The sequence below is a fragment of the Psammomys obesus genome, unplaced genomic scaffold (assembly GCF_907164565.1).
Source record: "Psammomys obesus unplaced genomic scaffold, mPsaObe1.curated_primary_1811, whole genome shotgun sequence".
Taxonomy (NCBI): domain Eukaryota; kingdom Metazoa; phylum Chordata; class Mammalia; order Rodentia; family Muridae; genus Psammomys; species Psammomys obesus.
Window position 1 is genome coordinate 23,484,059 of NW_026596117.1, and position 26,799 is coordinate 23,510,857.

Genomic DNA, 26,799 nt, shown 5'->3' on the forward strand with positions numbered 1-26,799 from the left:
ACACATACACACACAGAGCCACATACACATACACACACACACATACACACACAGAGCCACGTACACATACACACATCACACACACAGCCATGTACACATACACACCACATAAACACACACAGCCATGTACACACACACAGACACACACACACACACAGAGCCATGTACACATATACAGACAGGAAAAAAAAATTTTTAAAAAAACTATGTAAAGGGGAGATCGGAAAGTAGACAGCTCAGGCTCAGCAGACAGCTCAGAGAAAAAGCGCTCAGTGCGAAATCTGACGATGTCAGTTTAATCCCCACAACCCAGGTAACGAGCAACACAAGCCCTGCAGCAATGCCTGGTGTCCTCACCAGGAAACAGACAGACAGACAGACAGACAGGGGTGCTGCCAGAGCTGTGCTCAACAGGAGACCCTGCCTCAAACAAGGTAACTGGTGAGGACTGACACCTGAGACTGTCATCTGACCGCTACATGCACTAACGTGCGCGTGCACACACAAACACACACACAGCACACATACACAAGAGCCCAAATAAATTACAGAAGAGAAAACGGTACAAAAGGGTGTCTGATAATTATTAAAATTATACTTCCCGCCCCTTAAATACCCCTGTATTTTAAAATGCTTATTACTTATATCTACTTTTTAATATTTACAATTTATTTTTTTTTTCTCAACATAACACTCAACTTTCAGCCTATAGAAACAAATATGGTTCGATTCCATTTGGAAAGTCAAGAGTTAACTCCTTAGGCAGGTGACCCAGTAGGCGCGGGTGTGCTGTGGCAGCGGCTGCGTGCGAGGGCGTTTCTAGAAGAGTCGTAGCCTACACGAAGCAGGCGTCTGCAGGGTGTCCGCTGTCCTACCACAGGTGGCTGTCACACGGATGCTGGTGCCACAAGCACCTTTCAAACTGTACTTATAAAAGTTTTACATTCATTTCTGTACAAATATGCTTTACATTATGTTTACGTAAATAATATTTGATGAAATTATACAATGGAAACCAACCTTCAGCAAAGGCATGCTTCTGTAGGATTTTTTAAAGCATGCTCTGCTATACAAATGAAACGAGTAAGATGAGTGCGAGCCGAAGAGAGGCAGATCCCATGCTCAGCATCTAACTCTGGACGGACTGGGTAGCACGTGACTGGTGGGATCTCGTTCCTGAGGAAGGAATTTACAGATATGCACAGAGAAGCTTCTAAACCTGCCCACCTACCAGCAGGTTAGAGGAGAAAGCATCAGGGAATGTTTACATTGTAATGTTTACATTACAGCCACAACTGACCTACACAGAAGTATTTGGTGGCCTCGTGGATATTCAGACATTCATGCCCCTACTTTGTAGCTGAGGGGGTCTAAAGTCATACTCCGGGGCAGTAAGCAAAACCACTGCCGACTCTCCATTTCTAATCCTATCCTCTTCGCAGAAGAAACGAGGCTCCTTAAAGAAATGGCTACTTGATGAACAGAGCAGGACACACTCAAGATGAGCTGGTGCCGCTTGGCAGCCAGAGGTCAGGAAGTGCTAGAAAGTAAGTGAGCCCACATCGACGGAGAAACGCACGATATAAGCCCACACTGGTGGAGGGACCCGCCATCTAAGCCCACACTGGTGGAGGAACCCGCCATCTAAGCCCACACTGGTGGAAGAACCCGCCATCTAAGCCCACACTGGTGGAGGAACCCGCCATCTAAGGCTCCCACATCAAAGGGACCAACTGAAGTAACGTCCAACAGCCAAAGCTGAACTAACGGGCCAACGACATAAAACATTGCTGGGTTATAACCCCAACCACAAGTCAAACAGCCACAAAGCAACACCAACAACAATCAAGTGAATAAATGGGAGAGAAAGACTAGAATCCAAGAAACTTCTGCAGACATTTCACCCTAAAGGGGGAGAGCAGAATGCACCTCTCATCTATGATCTTCACATAGATGCCCAAGGAAATAATATAGAAATATTATATTATATATTTCATATAATATCTTTATTTTTATTATATATTATTATATAATATGTCTACATTATATACATTATGCATAATATATACCTAATATATGCTTACACATATGAAAGAGGAAAAGGAGAAGATGGAGCACCTGAGAGCTAGGTGAATGTGAGTACCAGCAGTCTTGGTCATGCTGGCAGTCAGTAAGCACACTTCCTATGATTTCAAGACAATAGTGTTTGCCTTTTTTACTAATTCCCCAAACCATGTGTCCATTCACTTCATGAAAAAAAACAACAGACAAATTCAAACACAGAGAACCTTACAGTATACCTGACAACTATCAGCAAGGATGTCTGTCAGTCAAGACAAGCCTGAGGAAGCATCAAGCTGTGAGCAGCTTCAGCCTGTGTGTGTGCAGCACAGGTCCCGAAGGACAGCCTGGGACCACAGGAGCGGGACACGAGGGAAGAAGGACAGAAATGGGTGTGGGTTGTAGTTAGAGTCTGTGGGGCTGCCTCAGTTCACCAGCCAAAAGGAGTTTTCCACATGAACGCAGGTTAACAACGGAAGAAGCTGGGTGGGAGGTACACTAGCTTTGTGATTCTAAACTTACTATAAAAATTGGAATGGTAAAAATTTTAAGATGAAGTCAACAAGTCATTATAATCCAGAAAGAAAACCAAGAATACACGTGGTACCTAGACATGACAGAAGCAAAAGTACAGCTCAGCACAAAGAATGGACTGCGGGGTCACCAACCCTAAGATGACTGACAATCTGTGTGAGAGAAGGTTAGACCTCTGCTTCACCCCAGACTCAATCTGCAGTCAGATTAAAGTTCCAGGTATAAAAACAAATCTTTAAATTTATTTAAAGAAATCTTGGGGAATATATATGCTCTTGGGCAAGGGAAATGTACTTAAGCTAAAGAAGGAAAAGTAATAACCAAGATGTGATTACATGATTCTCAACTCTATTAAAAAAAAAAAAAAGTGGCAAACTGTAAGAAACGTCCCAAAGAATTAATATGTAAAATGTACAGAAATTCCATAAATAAATTAGAATACAGCAAAGCAACCCAATGGTAGAGAACAGGCTTGAACAGGCACATCTCACACAGGAAAGCACATTAAAGCATGGAAATGTGCTCCACAGAGGGGACAACCCGCCTTTACCACTTAACACACCACATTTTCCTGTCAGGCGACAGTAAGTACAAAGACTGAAGGGACTGAGCATGGCAACTGGGCTCATCAATGCTCTCCCCATGTGGCCTAGCAAGTGTGGAGGCCAACTTGACATCATCATTAAATGCACGCATCTTCCCTGCTCAGACATGCAAAACATTACAGTTCCCTTTACAGCACTGTGACACTCGTGACGCTGTGAAGTCATGTGACACAGCCAGAGATGGTGGAGGTGGTGTGCCTGGCAGACATTTGTATACACGCGCATGCCACACACTATGAGTTCCAACAAGCCAAGTGCAGAGCTCTCCAAGAGATCGCACTGGCTACACACAACTGCAGAACAGAGCTGGGGACATAGCTCAGAGGTCGGGCATCTGCCCAGCGTGCACAGGGGTCTAGGTTCAGTTCCATGAGCTCCAGGAAGGAAGGAAAAAAAAAAAAAAAAGGAGATGCGTGATCTGCAGCATATAACGAAATCTGTGGTTTCTTTAAAGAAGAGTCAAACACACATGTTTGGTTTTTTTTTTTTTTTTTTTTTTTTTTTGCATGTGTGTATGCGCCTTACCTTCACACATGCTAATCATGTACTCTACAGATGAGCTACATCTGAGCCATGTTAAATGTTGAGCGCACACACAACTCTTAAAGAATACACAACTCTTATCAAGCCGAGAAAGAAAGTGAGACTGAGGAGATGGGAATGTTTTCATGTTGGATTACAAAAGTCACTTCTTTTTTTTTAACTTAGTGAAATAAGCAGAAAGAGGAAGAGGTATCAACACTCAGAGTTTTACCAGGCCTAGGGAAAGGGATCAGAAGGTAAAAGCATTTTCCATGTAAACATGAAGATCCAGAGCACCTACATAAAAAGCTAGACATGGTGTAATTGTGACGTGTGTGCGTGCGTGTGTGTGTGTGTGTGTGTGTGTCTCACAAATGCACACAGAGAGGAGAATATCAGCATGTGAGTGGGGAGACAGAAGGATACAAAAGCTTTGCTTGCTGGCTGTCCAACAGCCTAGCCTAGTGTTTGGTGAGAGGCCCTGTATTCAAAGGGCACAGAGTGACAGGATAGGATACCCACATCTTTCTCTGGCCTCCACCTGTGCCTAAGGGCGCGCGCGCGCACACACACACACACACACACACATACACACACACACACTCAGATACCATGTATACACACAGCATTTTCTCAAATGGCTACAATAATCGAGCACACTCAAGTCAGGCACCTTTCTTCTGTGACCATCAGAGTCATTGTAACTTTATTCTCTCCGAGACCCAATGGCAAGATAGCAGCAACAGTGTTGCTAGACAACTTAACGCTAGTAGAAAGTGCATCCGCTGCACCTTTATAGGAGGTCTATGCCCAGACTCTAAACATCCCGATGCAACCTGCATACTGCAGCTTCCATGATGCACTGACCTGGAACAGGCATATTGTCTTCCACGCCTGACTCAAACCTTCTGGCACACAGGTTAGAAAACACCAGGAAGCAGGTGTCACAAGCCAGCTCCTTTCTGCTGTAACTGATATGGCTGTGTGGAAAGGCTCTTTGTAGATTACATACTATGCGTGAGACTTTCTTGAGCAACAGCTTTCAACTGTAAACGCTGACTTTCATCAGCCTTTGAGCTACATGTCATTAGCCATACTTGGCTATCAACTAAGCTCACACAATTTCGGTGAATAGTGAAGTATAAACTGTACTACACAACCCCAAACATATATGGCTGGAGAAATTTTATCTAGAATTACCATGTCACTACAAAAAGCTCAGTTATTCGCTTTACATAATACAACAAAACATGGATCTACAAAAAACGAAAAAGAAAAAAAAAATCCAAACGAGTTGACTTCCAAATTAACATCTAGGGGGTGGGGAGGGGCGGGACTAAAGTTTAACAGAATTTAACAAAAATAAAAGTGCCTCACGACAAAAAAATAATCCACACACCAAGTATCCAGGAGAGGGAATCAGTGCTGCTGGACAGGGATGAGGACAAGGCAGACTGCACTGAGCACGCTTAAACTGGAAACAAGGACTGCACCAGGATGTGGTGCCAGGGGCAGGAATGGCTGCACTGCGGTCAGACGCCTCGGCTGGGAAGAGTGTGCAGCCCTCAGCTCAGGGCCACCACAGCCATCAGACCACGCAGGGCGTTCTCTTCCATGACACTGTGCTGTCACTTCTTTTGAGGAGTCTTAAAACTTCATGGCACGGCCTGAGCATGGTGGCACTTGGAATAAATACTCCTGGCACTTGTGAGGCTGAGCTGGAAATACTGTGAGCTGAGTATGTATGATACACAGAACAAAACCCTGTCTCAAACAGATCAAAACAGCCTACTTCCCACTCGGCTCGCTTTTCTTAACTCTCTTGTGCTGAGGATTAAATCCAGTGCTCCAAGCATGTGAAACACCCGTTCTACTGCATCTCGGCCCTAGTCCCTCCCCCTTACTCTAAACAGTTCTAAAAGGGATCCAGGAAGCCATATTTAAAGGGTGCTGACTGCAAGGAAACCAGGTAGAAAAATAGGTCAGGGAGATTTTGTATACATGACGTGTGTTTTGTTTCAAGAAATACTTATTTATTCTATGGGCCTCTAAATATTGCAGTTAGTGAGTTTGTTCAGTGTTTGGATGTTGCTGTTAACATTTATTTATTGTGAGTGAGTGAGCGAGGTCAAGTGGGTGTGTCACGTGGTTGGGAGTGAGTGTGCTGGTCAGAAGGCCACTTTCAGAAGCGGATCTCCCTCCCCCGTGTGCTCCCGGGGATTGAACTCAGGAGGTCGGGCTTGGCAGCCAGTGCCTCTACCCTCTGAGCTACAGCAACAGCGCACTGTTCAGTTTTAGTACAGCTTCATGAGGGTGTGTAGGGACTTCCAGGTGTATCTATCCCTAGTGACAGGTAAAAGGAATAAGAACAGATAAATAAAATAGAACGCAAGAGGTCCAAAGCAAATGTGGCCAAAATGCTCCTTCTGCTATTGAAGCTGAGTGAGGACGGTGTGGATGGGTGCTGCCGTATTTGTCAGAACACTGGGCGTCCTCACACTCTCCATTATACAGTTAAATGCACAGTGTTGTTCCAAAAAGTGAGACAAGCGAATGGACGTGTGTCACCACCACCCCCTGGAGAAGGAAGCAGCCTGAAAACCCAGTCCCCTCTGCCTAGTTCAGAACTTATTGGGATTTCTTTATGCCCCTCGTGTCGGACACAAACAAACAAACGTCGGTTATTTGCACCCTCAATGCTGGAGGGGAAACTGTCCCCTGGGGTTCACATACCCATGTCGCCAGCAGATCCGGCGGACAGCGCTGGCATGGTGCAGGCCGGGCGGGGATGGTCACCCTCCACTCTTGTCTCAGAAAGCTTCACGGCGGTCAATCAACTGTCGCCCAGCTTCACCCAAGGGCTGTCCTGCAAGCCCTCCCTAGGAGGAAAAAAAACAGTTAAACATCCGTGTATATATAAAAAAAACCAAGTATCACTAAATCAAACACCCTACAGCTAATTCAAATTTGGTATTCGGCTCTACACCAGACAGACCATAATTTGCCCACGCAATTCTTCCTGCTAAGACAGGCTGATATTACCAGGAGAGTTTCTGACTTCGATGTCATTCCTATGAGGAAGACATGCTGCCCTGCGAGTGTCAAGGCTTCTGAAAGACCGTGACCTTTGCCCTAGGGCCTGCGGATCTGGGGTGTCACGGCCTTTCAGAAGATTCTGGGGAGCCAGTTCCTCACCATCTTATCCTGATTGTAGCTGCATTTCCAGATGTGTAACAAGACTATCAGTCACCAGCAGAGGACGACTCTGTGCTTCCACAGAGTTCACTCTGAACCACAGCTGCACGGCCCTCTGCTGCAGGCTCAGCATATCCTACACAGAATGCCTCAGCTAGAAGCAGGCACTGACCCACAGAAGGGTCAGCAATACAAGCTAAACCTTCTTTTAGTAAGAAGTTAAGCTTGGCTGTATCCTGGAAAATACATGGTTTTCGATGACCAGCCCGAGTTTACCCGGAAATAAGCAGGAAAGGACACAAAGCATAAACCTCTGATCCTGCTGGCTCTGTGACCGACCGTGGGTAACTCATTTAATCTTACTAAGCCTTAATTTCCTTGTATGCAAATGAGGAGAATAACTTACAACTGTGTGATAATTAAATATGTCAAGACATGCAACAATGCCTTGCACGAAGTAAACAAACAATGAAAGCCAGCTACGTGGTAGTTTGTTTCTTTAACTCCGGCAATACAATCATAAAATTAAAACATAAAAGAAAACAGCGAGATTACAATCCACCCAGCCTAGCACCTATAAGAGATCTGCCATGTGTTTTAAATTTGGATCACTGCAGACTAACAACGGAAAATACAGATCATTTACATTTTTGTTGAAATCATAACTATACATTTTAGTGTATTTCCCCCAGAATTTACACTCTATCTCCACAGAGCAAATTCAGACATTTAAAAGCATATTTTAACATATATTAAAGACAACAAGAAAAACAGACACTATAAACACTGGAAAACAATTGACTTCGATTCCTAAAGCCTCTAAGCTGCTGATTCATATTACAGAATAACGACAAACAAGCTTGCCAGCTTTTACTTGAGAAAAATACAACTGTAAAATTCCAGTAAAGCCTTCTAAATTAGCGTTTTAATTGTCAAAGTGAAAGCTGATATTTAAAAAATCCACCATCAAATAGACTTTCTTGGACTTGACTGTCTGCTGTGATGTCTAACCATCTGCTTCACATTATAACAAAGGCAAACACAGACCGCGCATAATACAAAGCCATACAGAAAGAAGTGCTAATTAAAAATAGGACGGCGGTTACTCAAATTCCCAGGAAAAACTCAACTCACTGAGCTTAAAGTTAAAAATGAAAGGAGAGGGCAAGCCAGGCCTCACTCATGCCCAGCACAGGCGTTGCTTTTTCTCCAAAAAGTCTTAAAAGGAAATTTTGCTTTGGTCTCATAAATTACTCTAATCAGGATTAAGATTTAACTGCATGAAAATATTCCTTATATAAAGTAAGGGGGCATATGAAGAAACTCAAACACAAAGAGAACTCCAGGTAGACCCCTGATAATCTACAGAACACATGTTAGTAGACTTTTCTTTTACTAACAGGGAAGAAAGAAGAGAAAAGAAAAGAGAAGAAAGGAGAAGAAAAGAAAAAAGTAAAAGAGAAGCAAAGAAAGGAAAAGAAGGAGGGAGGGAGGGCAGGCAGGGAGGCAGGCAGGCAGAAAGAAGAGAAAACCATTTAAAATGTATGAAGTGGATGGACACATTTCTGCCATTGGTGTAATACCTCTTTATGGTGTAAGCAGATACGGTGCTTTTCATGTGTCTGCGTACATATAACTTAGTTCTTTAGAGTACCAGAAGTCAGAATTTGTGCAGCACAGTCACCACAGACACAGAAATACATGCATTCTATACCACACATGCATGCATGCAACCCAACCCCCCTTTTCACTGCCTACAGAACTCAGTGTTTCACATTTATGAACTACATATGTCACATGACCCAATTTATACTTTTATCAAAAAAAAAACGGATAGAATGTGGCACATTCTTATTCCAGGAATACTGACAAAAACCTGATATCCCACCTCAACCCAACTTTTTCATCTTTTTAAAAAAATGTTTTGCTTCAAAATTTATTCATTATATATCCTGACGAAGCCCCCTCCTCAACTCCCCCAGTCCTGCCCTCCCTCCCTCTTCCCCTTATCTCCTTCCCCTACTCCACTGAAAAGGGGAGTTCTCTACCACTGCTATCTGCCCACAGTTAGTTAAGAGGACTGCCTGGCTCCTCTTCCTCCGTGGCCTGGCAAAGCCACATCACCAGCGGGGAGTGATCAGAGAAAGCAGTCAACTAAGTTCATGATTAGATGCTGAGACTCAGGGATAAACTTTGGGGAGAGCACAAGGAGTCTTATGGAGGAAGAGAGGGGTGGGATTATAGGAACATGGAGGGGACAGGAGTCCCACAAGGAGACTAACAAAACTAAGAGATCTGAGCCCAGGGGGCCCTGCAGAGACTGATGCACCAATGGAGGACCATGCATGGAGAGGACCTAGACCCCCTGCTCAGATGTGGCCCATGGCAGCTCAGTATTTATGTGGATCTCTGAGTGAGGGGTTCAAAACAACTTTTAAGCCAGGGTTAGCACACAAAAGGGACATCGAAGCCTTGCCTCAAACAGAAAGGCCTCGAACAGAAAAGGTTAAATTTGTCCAATCCTGGGCATTTATCACCGACTAATAATTTTCTAAGTATATATTATACAACATAATTATCTTCCTAGAATAGTGCAAGCATATGAATTTTTAAAAAGTTTTGATATAATCCTAATGAGAAAAAATGCTCAGCACTTTATGGAATGAATAGTGTTGCTGGACTTAACTTTCAAATCAGGCTAAATTTTTGTGTAATAATGTTATTTTCTTTGGCTAAATTGATTGAAAATGCTTTGGAATTTGTCAGAACACAGCCGTAATTATTACTGACTGTTGTATGGAATCCATTTACTACAACACAAAAATACCAGCTGTTACAGTGTGTCCTGAGAGGGATTACTGGATATTCTTAAATTGAAGTTCAATCCATCTTTCCATAAAAAAGAGAAAGGCCTGAATGCCAGGAACATAACAGCAGTATCAAATGCACCTGAGGCATTTATAATACCCAACAGGACCATTACAGCTCTCCTTTAAAAAGGCTTATTTTTGAAATTTCACTATTCCAGTTGTACCTTGCTCCTATATATCACACTGTATCAGGTTTTCCTGGCAGTGATCACGTGGAAACAGTGAACTACATGAAGGTCTACGTGCTCACAATGTTCAATTTTACCCTGGCTACATTCTCTGCCTCTGTAGCACTCCTGACATCTAGTGGTCGCTCACGGAAGTGCAAGAGCTTGTGGGAGGATGAGGATGGGGGGGGGGAGGATAATTGATGACAAAGATGTATCTGTGTGTGTGTTGTGTGTGTGTTATGCGAGCAAGACACAGGGATGCTATGGCAGACACGTGGTAGTCGCAGGACAACTCTGGGGATTCAATCTCCCCTTTCACAGTGAGTTCCAGGGCTCTCCCTCAGCTCCAGGCTCACACAGCAAGCCCATTTACGTGCTGAACCATCTCCCCAGCCCAAGTGGCTTTTTGATTTCTCACAGAACAAAATTTGACTTAATTCATCCAGCAACATAGTTCCCTTCAAAGTTACTGCTTAATGTGAAGTGAGGAAAATAATGCAGTGAAGAAAATAACAAATCAAACTTGACTTGGGAAAGCTTTCCAGGACATGGCAGCCTTTTACAAACCACGGAACAATTTTCAATGGCCTGTTATTCCGGGAGACAGTGGACATGATCAATGATTTAACAGTTATGCTTCCAGCTCTGACTCTAACACAGCAACAAAATAGTCAGAATAAGAGTAACGCCTGCAATGTAAAGCTAGCTCACCAATCTCTAAAGGGTAGTTTGTTAGTTACACTAGTTAACATAAGCACACCGATATACGGTAAGTGTCGTAAGACTATGACAGAGGCCAGACAGAGCTCTGTGCCACAAATCTAGTCACATGACACGGAGTCCAGGCTTGGCATACTGCTCACTGGTTGGGCCCATGCCTTGAGTGCTTGAGGCCCTCCAGCACCAAAGACAGCATGTATGCTGTATGCGAACAGTCCTCCAACAATGTCAATGGACCCCTGCAAGCTCAGAGACCTGGCTGTGGAGGGGGAGGGGTAAACTATGTTTAGAAAAATGCTGAAACAGCATTCCTCCTTTCCACTTTCAACATCCAGTAAGAGGGCTGGCACCCCGGCATGAGGCGAGGCCACGAACGCTGGTCCTCAGGAAGGGACACTTAGGTCGGTCCCAGCTCAGGGGTCTCCGGGCCCTGTTTCTGAAGTGCATAGGGTCTTCAACAATCGAAAAGTAACTTCCACTTCTGGGGACAGCCAAGCACCACAGCAATGGACTGTGCGTTTGAAAGTCCCTTAGACGGCCCTGGCCAACAACTCAAAAGAGTGCTTCTCATATCCTGTGTTGGGGTTTTTGTCGTATGGCCATTGGCTATTGGAGAGAGCGCTGTCAGCTCAGGTGAGAAAAATGAATTACAACTAAATGTATATTTAAATACTAAGTTACATGCACTGTAGGAGTTTTTTTGGAAACAGGTTATAACAGGATTCTTTGTGGCTTTTTCAGCCACCCACATTGCTATTTTAGCGACCTACCTCCTTCTGGTACATTTAACTCCTCTTCCTCCCAAAAAAAGCTCTTCCCTTCCCCCATTTCCCCTATTAGATCACTTGTTTCCTGCCATTTCCCTTTATCCTCTTTCCACCTTCTTCTACATTTACCTAAGAATCCCCCCTTTCCTCATTTCCCCAGAACATCACTCACCTCCTGCTATTCCGTCTATTGTTCCCAAGGCCCCATTCCTGACAATGGTTCCATCTGACTTTCCTGGCATCTGTGGATACTACCTGCTATGTACTCACACATAAAGTTTTGGAGCTAGAAGCCTCTGACAAAAGAGAACATGAGATATTTGCTACTCTGCTTCTGGGTCACCTCACTCAGAATGACCTTTCCTAGTTTCATTCATTTACCTGCAGAGTTCAGTGCTTTGCTTTAGCACTGAACAGTGTTCCACAATACGCGTGCACTGCATTTGCAATATCTATCTTTCAGCTGTGGGGCTTTAGGCTCCACTTCTTACCTGTTGTAAACACCTTGGCAATGAATGTGGATGAGCAGGTATCTGTGGAGTATGACTTTGAGCCCTGTGGGGTGAGGATGAACATTTTTGGTTATTTTTGTTTTGTTTTGTTTTGAGATATTTCTTAGTAATCACCTCCTCCTCCTCCTTCCTTCCTTCTTTCTTTTCCTGAGAACTCTCTGTTCAGGTGTCAAACCCAGTTTTCAAATGGGCCGTTTGTTTTTTGGTTGTTGGGTCTCCATTTTTTTTTTAACTATATTTTTGGAGTTGTTTGAATATTCTGGATATTAAGCCTCTCTCAGAAACATAGCTGGCAAAGATCCTCGCCCATTCTGTAGGCTTCCTTTTCTCACAGTTCAGTGTCTCCTTTGCTGTGCTAAGGTTTTTAGCTTCATGAAATCCCACTTGTCAATGACTGGCGTTGGGCAAATGGAGTCTCACTCAGGAAGTCCTTTTGTCTTCAGGATCACGTAGAGCACTGTGTTTTCTTCTAGCACTTATAGCGCTTCAGGTTTCAGTATTTAACCTTTTATCCATTCAGGGTTAGTTTTTTGTGCAATGTGATAGATATGGGTCTAATTTTATTTTTCTGCATGTGGACATCCAGTTTTCCCAGCACCATTTCTTAAGATGCTTTCTTTTTACCAGCGTACTTTTTTTTTATATAATTTGTCAAATATTAAGCTGCTGAAGTTACTTGTACAAATGTTTAGGTCTTTGATTCTGTTCTATTGGTCTACACATCTGTTTTTGTGCCCGTACCATACTGTTTTTATTAGTATGTCTCTGTAATATGTTTTAAGACCTGGAATTGTAATCCTTCCAGTATTGTTCATTATGCTTAGGGTTGTTTTGGATTTCTGGGTTAATGTGTGGTCCCATACAAATTTTAGAATAGTTTTTTTTTTTCTATTTCTGCAAAGAATGAGATGAAATTTTTGAGTGGGATTGTACTGAATCTGTACATGGCTTTTTACAGTGTTATGTGAAAATGACAGATGGTCATTTTCACAGTGTTAATCCTACCAGGAGCATGGGCCGCCTTTCCATTTTCTAGTGTCTCTCTTTCTTCAGGGGCTTCAAGTTTTCTTTGAAGTCTTTTACTTCCTTGGTTAGGTTTATTCCTAGGTACTTTCTTTGAGGCTATTTTGAATGGCACTGTTGCCTATGACCTCCGTTCCTATATGTTTGTTGTACATTTTTTTAAAGGCTATTTATTTGTGCAAGTTGATTCTGTATCCTGCCATGTTGCTGAATTTGTTTATCATTTCTAGTAGTTTTCTGGCAGAAGTTTTGGATCTCTAAGGTCTAGTACCACACCAACTGCAAGCGGCCATAGTCTGACTTCTTTCCCTATTTGTAGCCCTTTAATTTCCTTCTCTTGCTTTACCGTTCCAGTTAACACTTAGAGAAAGCATTGAAAAGGAGTGGAGAGGGTGGACACCCCTGTCTCACTCTTAATTCGGTTGTATTGCTTCACACTTTTCTCCAATTACGATAATGCTGGCTGTGGCTTTCTTGCACACAGATTTTATTTTGCTGACGTATGTTCCCTCCAGCCCTGTATTCTCTAGGACTTTTATCATGAAGTTATGATTTTGACAAAGGCTTTCTCTGCATCTACTGAGATGATACTGTGAATTTCATCTGTCAGTCCATTTCTATAGTTTATTACATTTATTGGCTTCCCTCTGCATTACAGGGATGGAGCCAAGTTGGGTCATAGCTATAATTTTTTTGGATGCACGTCTGTATTCTGTTTGTAAGTTTCTTATCGAAAACTTTTGAGTCCATGTTCATTAAAGACACTGGCCTGTAGTTTCCTTTTCTGTTGTGTCTTTACCCAGTTTGGGTGTTGGAGTGACACTGGCCTCTTAGGAGTTAGTGAGAGCTCCTGCCTTTTTGTCTTTTTTCCTTTGTTGTTGTTGTTGTTGTTGTTGTTGAACAGGTTAAGAAGACCTCACTGTAGCTCTTCTCTGAATAAGTGGTAGAATTCTGCTGTGAACCTATCTGGTTCTGGACACTTTTTTAAGCTGGGCAGCTTTTCATTGCCACCTCAGTCTCCTCAATTGTCACAGATCTGTTTAGCTTGATGACTTGTTTGGTTTAATTTCACTGTCTCTATATAATTATCCACTTCGTTTAGACTTTCCAGCTTCATGGAGTACAGGTTTTAAAAACACTCCCTTATTCTGAATGTCTTTAATGTCTGTTGTAACACTTTCCTGTTTATTTCTAACTCTGCTCATGTGGGTCCTCTCTTTCGTTCTAGTTGGGCCAAGAATCTGTCAATTTTGCTTATCTTCTCAAATAACCAGCTCTTAGATTGTTGATTCTTTATATTGTTTTCTTTTTTGTTGATTTCTATTTCTTGCCATAGAGTGTGTTTTGAATTGGCTTGCTGTTTTTACAAATTATTGTGTTGCATCAATTATTTGTGTTGTGTTTTTATTTTTGTTTTGTTTTGCTTTGTTTTAATGTAGGCACTTAGAGCTATGAATTTCCTTCATAAGACTGTTTTCAATGTGTCCCAGAGGTTTTTTTGTGTTTTCATTTTTATTAATTTAAGAAAAGGTTTTATTTTTTTCTTGGTTTCTTCTTTGACCAGTTCACTGTTTAGTAATAAGTTATTTAAATCTCATTTTGAATTTGCATATTTACTAGAAGGCTTTTGCTGTAAATTTTAACTTTCATTGAATTTTGTTCAGATAGATTATAAGGGATAGATTACAATCTTTTTTCAATTTGTGAAGATTTTTTTTTTCTCTCAGAATACAGTCTATTTTAGAAAAGCTTCTATGTGCTGCTGGGAAGAACATTTCTTCTTTGGCGTTTGAATAAAATTTTCTGTAGATATCTGTTCAATCCATCTGGGGCATCATGTCAATTAATTCTGATTTTCTCTGTTTATTTTTTATCCAGAGGATCTGTCTGCTAAAATAAAGCAGAGTATTTAAATCATCTACTCTTAATAGGCTGATATTAATCCGTGTCATTAATTCCAACCATAGACTGTTTATGGAACTGGGTGCCCCTGAGTTTGGTACGTCATTTGCTCGAGTTAGTAATGACGTACTGGTTAACTGTTCCCTTGATTAGCATGAAGTGTCTCTCCTTAGCTCTTCTGATTTGTTTCAGACTTAGTCTGCTGTGTAAGAGAATACCAACAGCTGCTAGTCTCCTGGTCCCCCTGTATTGGAGTTCTTCTGTCCACTCTTTCAGTCCTCTCTTTAAAACTAAGATGTGTTTCCTGTAAGCAGTAGAGAGATGAGTTTTGTTTCTTGATACATTCAGTCAGTCGGTGTTTTTTGACTGAAAAATTGAGGCCATTGATACTTAAAATTTTTGTTGAAAGCCATGTGTGAATTGTGGTCATTATGCTGCTGATTTGGAGTGGTATTATTTGTACTCTCGATGGCACTGTGGTTGTAATAATTACTGTTTTATATTTATGACCACAGCCTCTCTGCTATTCTCCTTCTCTCTTCAACCTGAGATAGTGCTTCCTGTGTCTTCCTTAGGTTTGTTTTGTTGTTTATAGAATTTTAGGCTAAGTCATGGAAAAGGCTCCTTCCTCCTTCCCTCCTAGCAGATGCTTTGGCTGGATGGCTGTTCTAGGTTGGCTGGCGCGCTCCTTTAGGATGTGGAATGCACTGCTCCATGCTCTCCGGCTTCCAGAGAGAAATCAGCCGTTATTTTGATGGGCTCTCCTTTACATGTGACCTTTATGTTTGCTCCTACAACCTTCAATACCTTCTTTGCTGTGGATACTTGGTGTTTTAACCATGATACGCCATGAGGATTTTCTTTTCTGGTTTTGTCCATTTAGTGTTCTGTGTGTTTCCTGTATCTATACACTTACGTCTTTCCATAACTTGGAGACGTTTTCTTCTTTGATCTTGTTGAATATCCAGTCTGTGTCATTGTATTGGGATTCTTCTCTCTCACCCATGCCAATAACTCAAAGGTTTGAGTTTTTTCATGATGTCTCACATTTCCTGCATGCTCCTTTTTGTATTTTTTAAATTTGTCTCCTGACTGAATTCTATTCTCAACTCTTGGATTGTCTCCATTATTTCTATCAGCCTTATGCTTGAGTTTTCTTGAAGCATTTATTCTCCTTAAGCTCTTTCTCCTTATTTCACTGAGGTGTTTGTTGTCTTCTTTAAACTCCTCCAAGGAGGCTTATGACTTTTCCTTTAACATCTGTGTCCTGGGGTTCTTCTAGGTAATTCTCATTAATAAAACTTTCTACAAAACTGGTAGATTTTGAAGAGAAAATTCTGGCTTGGATTCAATTTTTTTAGTTTTGACTTTGTTATGGACGAAGCTGTGCAGGAGAGAAAAGATGAAGTAGAGGCAGGTTGGGTATAAACGCTGGAAGTGGCTGAGGGGAAAGAGGGCAGGTGGGCAGAGGGAGCTGGCTGGTACACAGGATGTACTTCCTGTTCCAAGCCTGGAGTGTAGGGGCAGATAGGTCTGAGTGGAAAGTTTGGATATGAAGTGACATGGCAGTGTCCTTTGGTATGGCAGATAGGTTTCGAGGATCCTGACCCAAGATGAGAGCGTCTCAAGGTGAAGGCAGGGCAGGCCAGTTTAGACTGATGGACTGATGGCAGGGCCCAGCCTACCTCTGATAGACTGCAGAAGAGGCATGGCTGAAGAGATCAGGACCACTCACTAGGTTCAATGCTGGAGGAGGACTCAGGATGTCAGGGTATAGAGTGGGGAAGCAGAGGCAGCACAAGAGACCCTGTGGGTGGATGCAGGTCGGGAGGGTCCTTGAGGAGGCCTAGATGTTGGCTGCAGTGGAGGAGAAGGTAGTGGAACTAGGCTGGGACCCAAAATGTAGGACCCTGGGGAAGCCTAGCAGTCAGCTGCTAAAAGGTGTGGAAGGCCACGGTAGGCCTGGACACTAGCTGTGGGTACTGGGCTAGTTCATAATAGCTGTTTTGAATGGGATACCTCAAGATGGAAATCAAAGCAGTTTAATTTCTATTTCCCCAATGCTATGGTGCTAAGTATTCTTAAATGTTTATTACAGAGGCTAGAGAAATGGCTCAGTGGTTATAAGTCCATATTGCTCTTGCAAAAGACCCAGTTCAATTCCCAGCACCCATGTGGCAGCTTACAGCCATCTATAACTACAATTAAGGAGAACTGCATTGTCTACAGCAAACACTCATACACATAAAGCAAAAATAAATCTTTAGAAATAAGTAAAAAAATGTTTATTAGTCACTTGCTTTTCTTCTTTTAGAGAGATCTCTGTTCAGATCCATGGTCCATTTTTGACTGGGTTGTCTGTTTTCATGTTGACAGTGCCTGCTTAGGAGCCAGTACCATGCTGATTATCTTATCATGACTCTGTAGTAGATCCTGAAATTGGCTACGGTGATATCTCCAGTATACTGTTTTTGGACAGGATTGCTCTGGCTATTGGGGGTTTTTAAGTCTCCATGTGAACCTAAGAATCATTGTGTCTATTTCTATACAGAACGGCACTGGAATTCTGACTCGGCTGTCCATCTTTTTAACAGTCTGTGACACACCCAACCTGCCTCCACTTCATCTCTTCTCTCCTGTGCCGCTTCGTTCATAACAAAGTCAAAACTAAAAAATTGAATCCATGTGCCTATAGCTCATTGTAGGTATGTGGACAGTATGAATGATCAAGGCAGGATTTTCTCTTCAAAAGCTACCAGTCTTGTAGAAAGTTTTATTAATGGGGATTACCTAGATGAACCCCAGGACACAGAAGTTAAAGGAAAAGTCATGTGTAAAGATTGTTGCTGTAAAGACAGCAAGACCATCAGAACCACATGTGCAAAGAGTTTCAGTTCAAAACCGGGGCAATCACCTCTTTCATAGAGAAGCATTCTTACTTAAAATGGATAATGGAAAATAAACTATGGTAATTCAGGTGAATGTCAATGTTTGCGTGAAGAGGATTGGATCCCTTCAAATTACAGTTATAGCTGGTTGTGGACTGCTAGGTGAGTGCTGGGAACTGAATTACCTGGGAATAGGTAAGTCTACTACTTTAAGAAAAATCATAAATGCTAACAGAATATGTGCTAATGACAAAAAAGAAGTTTACAGTAAATGTTTATAGATACTTACAACTCTCCTCAGTTGATACCCATGGCCCCTCCCTGTGCTATAGGCTCCTAGACCCTCTTGGGAAGGTCAGTGGTGACATCAGCAAATGTGATGGACTATGTCAACACTTGGAAGAAAAGCGTATCTAGTAAGCAGTATTTTCCAATTTTCTGGTAATGCGTTAGAAAAATCATACATGAATAAGACCCACCCAAAGCACAATATAGAACCACCAGTTATACGTCCAGGGTAAGTTTGCTAATGAGTCTGTGATTCTAATCAGCCACAGCTGAGCTGTGATGGTAAAAGAGACGACTATCCACAGCAGCTGGAGGTCCAACGCCCCTGTGTCTCTTAAGTAAGACAACCAATTGGAAGCAAACATAGATATGAGAGGAAAAAAATGTCCTACTGAACCAAGAATTAAATACATTCGCTACTATTGGGGGGGAGTGAGCTTAAGTGTTGCATTAACAAGTAAGATAATGCAGCTGTGAAAGGATTCTGGCATGCATGTGCGTGTGTGTGTGTGTGTGTGTGTGTGTGTGTGTGTGTTTGTGTATGCGTGCGTGTGTGTGTCATCTGACTCTATGGCACTAATGATCAAGGCCTGGCTAGAGCTGTGCCACCCAGTGCACCTCAGGCCTGTTAGTGTTGTTATTTTTATGTTATTTGAGACACTTTTTTTCAATCTCCTCATTTTTAACTTTCATGTTAAATATTGATAGATCACCCACAAAAATCACAACCCTACTGTTAATAATTTTTTCAAGTTTCTTTAATGTATTTATTTATTTATTTATTTATTTATTTATTTATTTATCCACTTTACATCCTGGTTGTAGCCCCATCCTTTCTCCCCTCTCCACCATCTCTTCCTCTCCCTTCCTCCCTCCCCTATTGCTCAGAAAAGGGGAGCTCCCTTTCCCATCCACTCCAGCTCATCAACTTGCATCAGGACTGAGCATGTCCTCTTCCCCTGTGGCCAGGGAAAGTGATCAAAAAGCTGGCAAAGGACCTGGAGGTGACAGGAGCTCCACAAGAAGACCAACAGAGCCCGCTAACCTGGGCCCAGAGAGGCTTGCTGAGATTGAAGCACCAACCAAGGACCAGGCATGGACCATACTAAGGACCCCTACACAGATGTAGGCCCCATGTGGGTCCTCTAATGAGGGAAGTGGGGGCTACATTACAGACTCCCTTGCCAGCTGTTAGTAATTTTTAAGACGAGAGAAATGTCTGGAGACCAAAGATGTTGAAAAGTGAATGTGTACATCAGACCTGGCAAAGCATCTGCTATGAATGGCCACACAGGAAACACATAAGGTTTGGGGACGCAGCGCCCGCTGTCTCAACATAATGTGTGCTTTCCAGAAACTCAAAGGCCAAGTGTGCTGATAACCATTCTGTATATTCTTGCCCTTTCTCCCAGTATCCTAGCAGATACTAAAAGACTAAAAGCAGCATGTCTTCCAGTAACATTTTTATTAGTTATTATTCAAATACTCAAATAAAGGTAACTTCAGTTATTTGGGAGTAAGGGAGAGTTAGGATACAAAGTAATATAGAAATCTCTAAGACATCACTGTAAATCATAAACAAAATTCAATTCTATTTTTTACTATTCCAAGAACCTTAGATTCCGTCACATCAGACACTCCTTGGCCTATAATAGGATTAAATCCTGAGCATGCTGAAAACAAGATTAAGGCAAAACACTGGCTGTGTCCGATATCCCCAACCCTTACGGTGAAAGGACTGTGGGCTGTTTCGCCTCACAGATGCACTACCGACTGGGCCATGGCCCACTGACAGCGCTTGGCATGGTGGAAGAGTACTGCCACCACTTCGCATGAACCCGAGAAAAAAACGAAAGTCAGCGTGCAAAGAGCGCATGGCAGCATCTGCATTTGCCTCGTGGTGAACCACTGTGACACAGAGAGGAAATTCCTAGACATGCTTAGATCTGGCAAAGTGCTAGGGTGCTGTGAGAACACACAACTATACTACAAAACCAAAACACCCAAGTTGTCAAGAAAACAAAAACTACAAAATATTAAAATGTTTCATATTTTACAAACTCAACAAGGATCAGTTATTATGGCCTGTGAAACTAGTATGTTTACCTCATGGCCCTTCATAAAAAGCGCTTGCTAGCTTCCACAGAGAAACGAATACCAAAGTAGTCATGGGGAGGAAAAATCCCAGGGGAGAAACTGATGAGCTTTCAAGCCTGACGGAGAAGGCCTGCCACTGAGACATGAGATTCCAGAGGCAGGAGTCAGCCAGCAGCCCTGCTACGCTCCTGGAACTAGAGTTCGGTGTGGGTGCTGGGAACTCAGCCCTGGCCCTGGACAAGAGCAACAAGCCCTCTTAACCGCTGAGCCATCATCTCTCAGCCCCAAACACTGTAACTTTTAAATAATGAATTATTTGCCCATTTTATACTGTCATTTCTTTAAATTAATTAACATTATATGACTCAACAAAAGTTTCAAAACTATAACCTAAAGCTAAAAGGGATATTTATGAACACAATTTTATATATGTTTAATAATCCACACCTAAACAGTACAAATTGGTCAGGTTTGTAAGTTTCCTGGGCAATATACGATAGCTGCTAAAAAACAAAACAAAACAAACACCTGTCTAGGGCTGCTGAGACATTGTGAGACAGCTTACAGGTAAAGGTGGTTGACAGTGAAGCCTGGCAACTTAAGTTTGATCCCTGGAACCCACTTAAGAGTACAGAGAGAGAACCAAGTCGACACAATTGTTCTCTGACCTATACACGCACATCATGGCATGTGCGCACACACACACACACACACACACACACATACACACACCATACCTATATGTACACACATACACACAAATAGAAGCAATTAAAAAATAAGCTGATTATGAGCCAGGGGTATGGCTCAGGAGATAAGCTGCTTGTCCTGCAGGCATGAGGACAAGCTCACAAGCATCCCCCGAACTCACATTAGAGCCTGGCAGGCACAGGAGCACCTGGAACCCCAGAGCTCTGGAGGTTGAGACACAAGAGCTCTCCTGGCCAAGGCAGGTAGCTAAACGACCTGGAAATAGTACTTGCTGGCCTCGGCCAGAGCTCTGTGTTCACAAACAAAGTGCAGAGAGATAAAGGGAAGCACCAGACATCACCTCTGAGCTCCACACATGGGCACACACCTGACCATTCACCCACATGAAAATGTGCCCACATACATGGAAATATGCCCATGCAAAAGCAAAAAAAACCAAAATCAAACAAAAGAATTAGACAGCCTTTCTACCCAGAATGCTTCTAATTCCTGTCTGGCCTACACAGTAAGTGATAGGCCACTCACCACAGCACTGCGAGATTCTTGTCTTAAAAACAAATAAATAAAAAGATTTCCAAAAACCAACTCTTTCTTTAAAACTACTATGCCTTAACACCAAAATTAATTGTATTTTCAAATAGTAACAGCTCTAAAGGGTAAACTGAATTAATACAAAACAGTCATGCTGATACCTGTTTATAATCTGTTTTTGAGACTATCTAAAGCAAAAAGTGATAAAATGGTGTATGTAGATTGCCCATTCCTGATGAATGATTGTATTAGCTTGTTTTTCTCAGTGATTTTGCCTCATGCCTGGAAAATTTGCTACTGCCCTTTATAGAAGTATACATCCGTGATTCTTATCATATTTTACTGATTTTGAAAGCTGAGAATAGACAGAAATAAGTTCTTTACACATTCAAACCCCAACATTATAGTTCAGGGAAAGGCTGAGCATGAAGCTGAGGAGGAATCCTTTTCATATTGGCCCTTTGTGTTTTAAACCTAACTTAAAGAATCCCATAGTCCAAGTCTGCCATACCCAAAAAAGCCTTAAACTACATACCTTAACACTGTTTTATTTATTAATGTTAATATTTGAACTTTGTTCACATTACTGCTGAAACCTATTGATTCTACACTATAAATTCTTAACTTACATGCCATGGCTCTAAACTGAGTATTTTAAGTTTCCAGGGTGAATCAAGTGAATAGAAAAGAAGAAAGTTAACAGCTCCAGTCTGGTGAAAACAGAACAAAAATTAAGCTGCTTTGGAGAGTAGCATGCCGCTCACTGTCCAAAAGCTCTGGGAATGCTTATCCAAAAGCACATTTCACAGAACTACATCAAGTCACTGAGCCAACTCGCAGACACACTCTCCTCTGCCACCCTCTGTAATGACAGGACATAAAAATGAGAACACTGTGACAAATTTAATGTCAAAAATCCAGGACCGAGGATATAGCTCAGTGGTGAAACGCTGGCCTGGCTTGTGCTAGGGCCTGCGTTCCATTCTCAACACCACAAGAAAAAGGAGACAGAGAGACAGGGATAGAAAGACAGAGGCAGAGAAACAAAAACAGAGACAGAGAGCCAGAGACAGACAGAAAAACAGAGACCGACAGAGAGAAGGCAGAGACAGAGAGCCAGAAAAGGAACTTCAGTGCAGCGGAGGAGGGGCATTCTGTAATATAAAAACCTGGTTTCCACCATAAGGAAGGCAGCTGAAGTCACTGCCAAGCATTTCTTGAGATGAGCCGTGCCCACACAAAACACAGGAAACGATACCAACTCGGGCAGGAGCATGCACCTGGGTGTGCTACAGGTGGCACCACCTTGGGGCGTCTCCCTGAACAAACTTTTCCCGGAGACCCCACCTGCCCCTGCGTCTGCTTGTGCTTGTCTACTTCAGGCGGCACATTTACTCTGCCTCTTTCCTGCTACAGTACAAACCACAGGCGGGCAGGGTTTCTGTCGGTGTTGGCTCACTGCTCCGCTTCCGGTTACTCCTAACAAAGATCAACACAAAGGCAGTCATGTGCTGGCTGGATTAATGAATGAGTGAGGGCTGGGCCTCCCGCCCATTTCAGCTGTGAACCGATAGCATGCCCCTGGTGTGCACAGACTACTCAAACTGTTCACTCGCTCCCCGATTCTGCACCAAGAAGACTAAGCATCACCACCCTCAGCAGCGTAAAGCACTTCTGGAACCAGATGTATGACAGGCAAATCCTGTCCTCACTGAAGGCACCGAGTTCAGCCTCTGTGCCCTCTGCTCTTTAACATTTCCCGTCTCCCTGCAAGCACCAGCCAGCCTGCCTGACCGTCACGCACCATCACGAGGTGGGCCCACCTCAGTGTGGGCCTGACTGCTCACGGAAACACCTGTTTGCCTGGGCATAACTAGAGGACTCAGTCCTTGTCCCTGGTAGAACTGTCTGGCTACCTCTCTCTGACCAGACTTCTGTCCTCCCAAGGGAAGGCTCCTCCTCACCTGACCCCAGGCCACTGCCTGCCAAGAACCCTGGCCTCCTGAGCTTTTTCCAACCTAAGCTTTTAAGCTTCACCTTGACATTTTGCAGCATTTGCTATCCAACAGTCTCCGAAGAATCTGGAAGTGGAAATACTGCATAACCATGCAGAGCTGTAGATAACCGCAGAGCAAACGCCATTTTCTTACTGACCACAACAGAACCGCTACCTTCACAGCCAAAGCCTGACTTCCTAACGCTGCGCCCTGTCTTTCTGCTGGCAACTTTTCTGAAGATGTACTTATTAAGGTATTGAAGCCATGTGATGGTGACAGCTAAATACTTAGAAATACTTCAGCAGACAGAGGCAGGGAGAACACGTGTGCCAAATTTGTCACACTCTGCCGGACAGCGTTCACTGAAGTGTGCTTCCTGTATTTCTGACTCTTAATACTTTTATTATGAATTCTGTGTGTTTATGTGTGTTAGAGGCTGCACATGTCTGTGAAGATGCACGTGTGAAGGCCGGAAATCAGTAGCACTCCTCGGGAGCTGCCCACTTTTTATCAAGACCAGGTCCACCCTGCCATCACGGGGATTACACACACACACCCGCCCCCAGTGTTTTCAACAATGGTTCTGAATCAAACCTGGGTCCTCGTGCTTGGGCCAGCGCTTTGCCGACTAGGCCATCTCCACAGGCTGATAATCGAAAGACAACAAAATTCCATGGGCCCCAGTGTCCTGTGTCTCCCATGTCACCTGGGGTCTTAATGAGTGATCCTCAGCCCAGGCCATCAAGGCGCCAGAGCTGGCTGACCATCGCTGCCACCGACACCTTTCTAAGACAGCCGTGTGAGAGCATGACTGCTCTAAATAAAACTAGATGGTGACACCACAGCACTTTCATGAGAGTTTAAGGACCTTGAAATGCGCCGTTCTTGCTAAGTTTCTTTTTCAAACATCACACAGACACCTCCCTCAGAATGTCTGCCATATTCTGAGCTGTGCTGGGCTGCTCCATCCCTCAGTGCCTCTGCTCACTGTGGCTCTGCCTATTTCAAAATGTGGCTCTAACTACTCTCACGCCCAAGCCTAAGGACAGGCAGTGTAAGCAGAGGGATCACCACAGAGGAAAACATCTTAAATAGTGAAATATTCTAGAAGCAGAAAGACACACATGGTATATACTCACTTATAAGTGGATATTAGACATATAATACAGGATAAACACACTAAAATCTACACCTAAAGAAGCTAAGCAAGAAGGAGGATGCTGGGTAAGATGATCAATCCTCATTCAGAAAGGCAAATGGGATAGACATGGGAAGAGGGAGAAAACAGGGAACAGGACAGTAGCCTACCACAGAGGGCATATAAAGACTCTACCCAGCAAAGTATCAAAGCAGATGCTGAGACTCACAGTCAAACTTTGGGCAGAGTGAAGGGAATCTTATGAAAGAAGGGGGAGAGAGAAAGACCTGGAAGGGACAGAAGCTCCACAAGGAGAACAACAGAACCAAAAAATTCTGGGCACAGGGGTCTTTTCTGAAACTGATACTCCAACCAAGAACCATCCATGGAGATAACCTAGAACCTCTGCACAGATGTAGCCCATGGCAGCTCAGTCTCCAAGTGGGTTTCCTAGTAAGGGGAAGGGGGGTTGTCTCTGACATGAACTCAGTGGCCTGCTCTTTGATTACCTCCCCATGAGGGGGGAGTAGCCTTCCCTGGCCACAGAGGAAGACAGTGCAGCCAGTCCTGATGAGACCTGACAGGCTAGGGTCGGTCAGAGGGAAGGAGAGGAGGACCTCCCCTATCAATGGACTTGAAGAGGGGCATGGGAGAAGAGAGAAAGAGGGTGGAATTGGGAGGAGATGAAGGAAAGGGCTACAGGTGGGATACATACTGAATAAACTATGTAATTTGTAAAAAAAAAAATTAATTAAAAAAGAAATTGAGACAAGAAGAGATACATAATATATCAAATGTGGTGTTTGGAAATTCTAGTTCATAAAATCTTTGTTTCAGTGCAAGGCTGGTATATGAATGTAGCTTATTGCATAATGGTATTAAACAGTTTTTCTCACCAAAAAAAAAAAAAAAATAGTCTGTGCTTAAATAGGAGTGCTCCCTACGCAGCAATTCCTGTCTAGATCAGCAGAGGGCGCTCTGATTTTATTTATCAAAAAGAAAGTGATGCCTTAAAGCAAATTTCACAAACTTCAGGTGAAGTGGTCAAAAATACGTAAGGAATTTTAAAATAAATGTTGAGTACTGACCTGGTATTTGCAAACATCTCCGTTATTCAAAAGGGGGGAAGCACAGAGGTGGGAATCACAGCACACTTCAGTGCTGGTAGTGACTACTGAAGTGGCCTTCAGCAGAGGAGATTCCTACCGAAGAAGGCCTCGGGGTCTGCAGTGCTGAACCCCTAACTCCGGGGGGGGGGGTGGGGGGGACCAGTGACGGTGAAGTGCTTGGCGGAGATCCAGACAGCCATGCTCACATGGGTTGGGGACAGTGTGGATGAGGGAGCAGGGAGAAGGTAGGAAGAGGCAAGCCGGGGGATGAGAGGATGCACAGGCCGTGCGCATCTGGAAGCACGCTGCAGCTGCAGGCACCGGGTCAGGCAGGACCCGCAGCATCTCCCCCTGAGCTGTGGAGGGCACCCGCCTCGTCCTGAGGAACTACCCGCAGTGCTGAGCTGCTGGGGGAGGGTGGCATTCCGCTCAGCGGTGTGTCCACTGACAAACAACCCCACTCGACACTCAGTCAAGCAATTCTTTTTTTTATGCTAAATATTTTAATGCTCTTTAATAGTATGTTAAACATTTGTACATATTTTTAAAATGTACACAGGTATAATTATATAAAATACACACAGAGATAAGAAATGGCAAAAGTACACATCTGTACAATAGACAATGTATGCATTATAATAAATGCTATAGATGTATACATCTGTTTAGTCAAGAAACTAACTGGACTCATACAGAGAGGGCTGTGCTGGGAAGGGTTCCAGAAGGAGAGGAAAGGTGAATGGGTGTGAAAGTGACTAAAACTCCTTTCATAAACATGAAAGTGTCAAACAATTTAAAACTAAAAACAAAACAAAAATCTTGATAATATAACAAAAACACTCCATGTGATGAAACTGCCCCAGCAGTCTCTGGGAAGCCCCCTCCCCCGGGATTAATGGGGTGAGTCCACAGCAAGGAGACAGCAGGCTGCAGCAGTGCTTTGATCAGCCAGGGAAGGACTAGCCACTGCCCTGTCCCCTCCTCACTCCGCTTGGCTTCTCCCATGCTCCAAGCCAGGTCCTCCTCCTCCTCAGGTCTGGTTTTGCCAATTGAAGTAGCTGCATTTTAGAACTGATCCTGAATCTTCCCAATGCTTCCTAACACCACTTCGCTCTGTGACTTACCACAGACAGGCCCTGCCCACAGTTAAGAGACAGTG

General features: G+C 43.3%; 1 protein-coding gene across 2 annotated transcripts in view; it reads right to left on the reverse strand.

Moving 5' to 3' along the window:
• The window catches only part of Mpp7 (MAGUK p55 scaffold protein 7), a 179,149-nt gene that overhangs the window by 119,918 nt on the left and 32,432 nt on the right, over positions 1-26,799 (reverse strand). For both annotated transcript variants that reach the window (XM_055629393.1, XM_055629392.1), the window contains exon 2: positions 6,456-6,601. In XM_055629393.1, coding sequence (XP_055485368.1) covers positions 6,456-6,492 — 37 coding nt within the window. In that variant the 5' untranslated portion in view covers positions 6,493-6,601. The remainder of the gene's footprint in view (positions 1-6,455; positions 6,602-26,799) is intronic.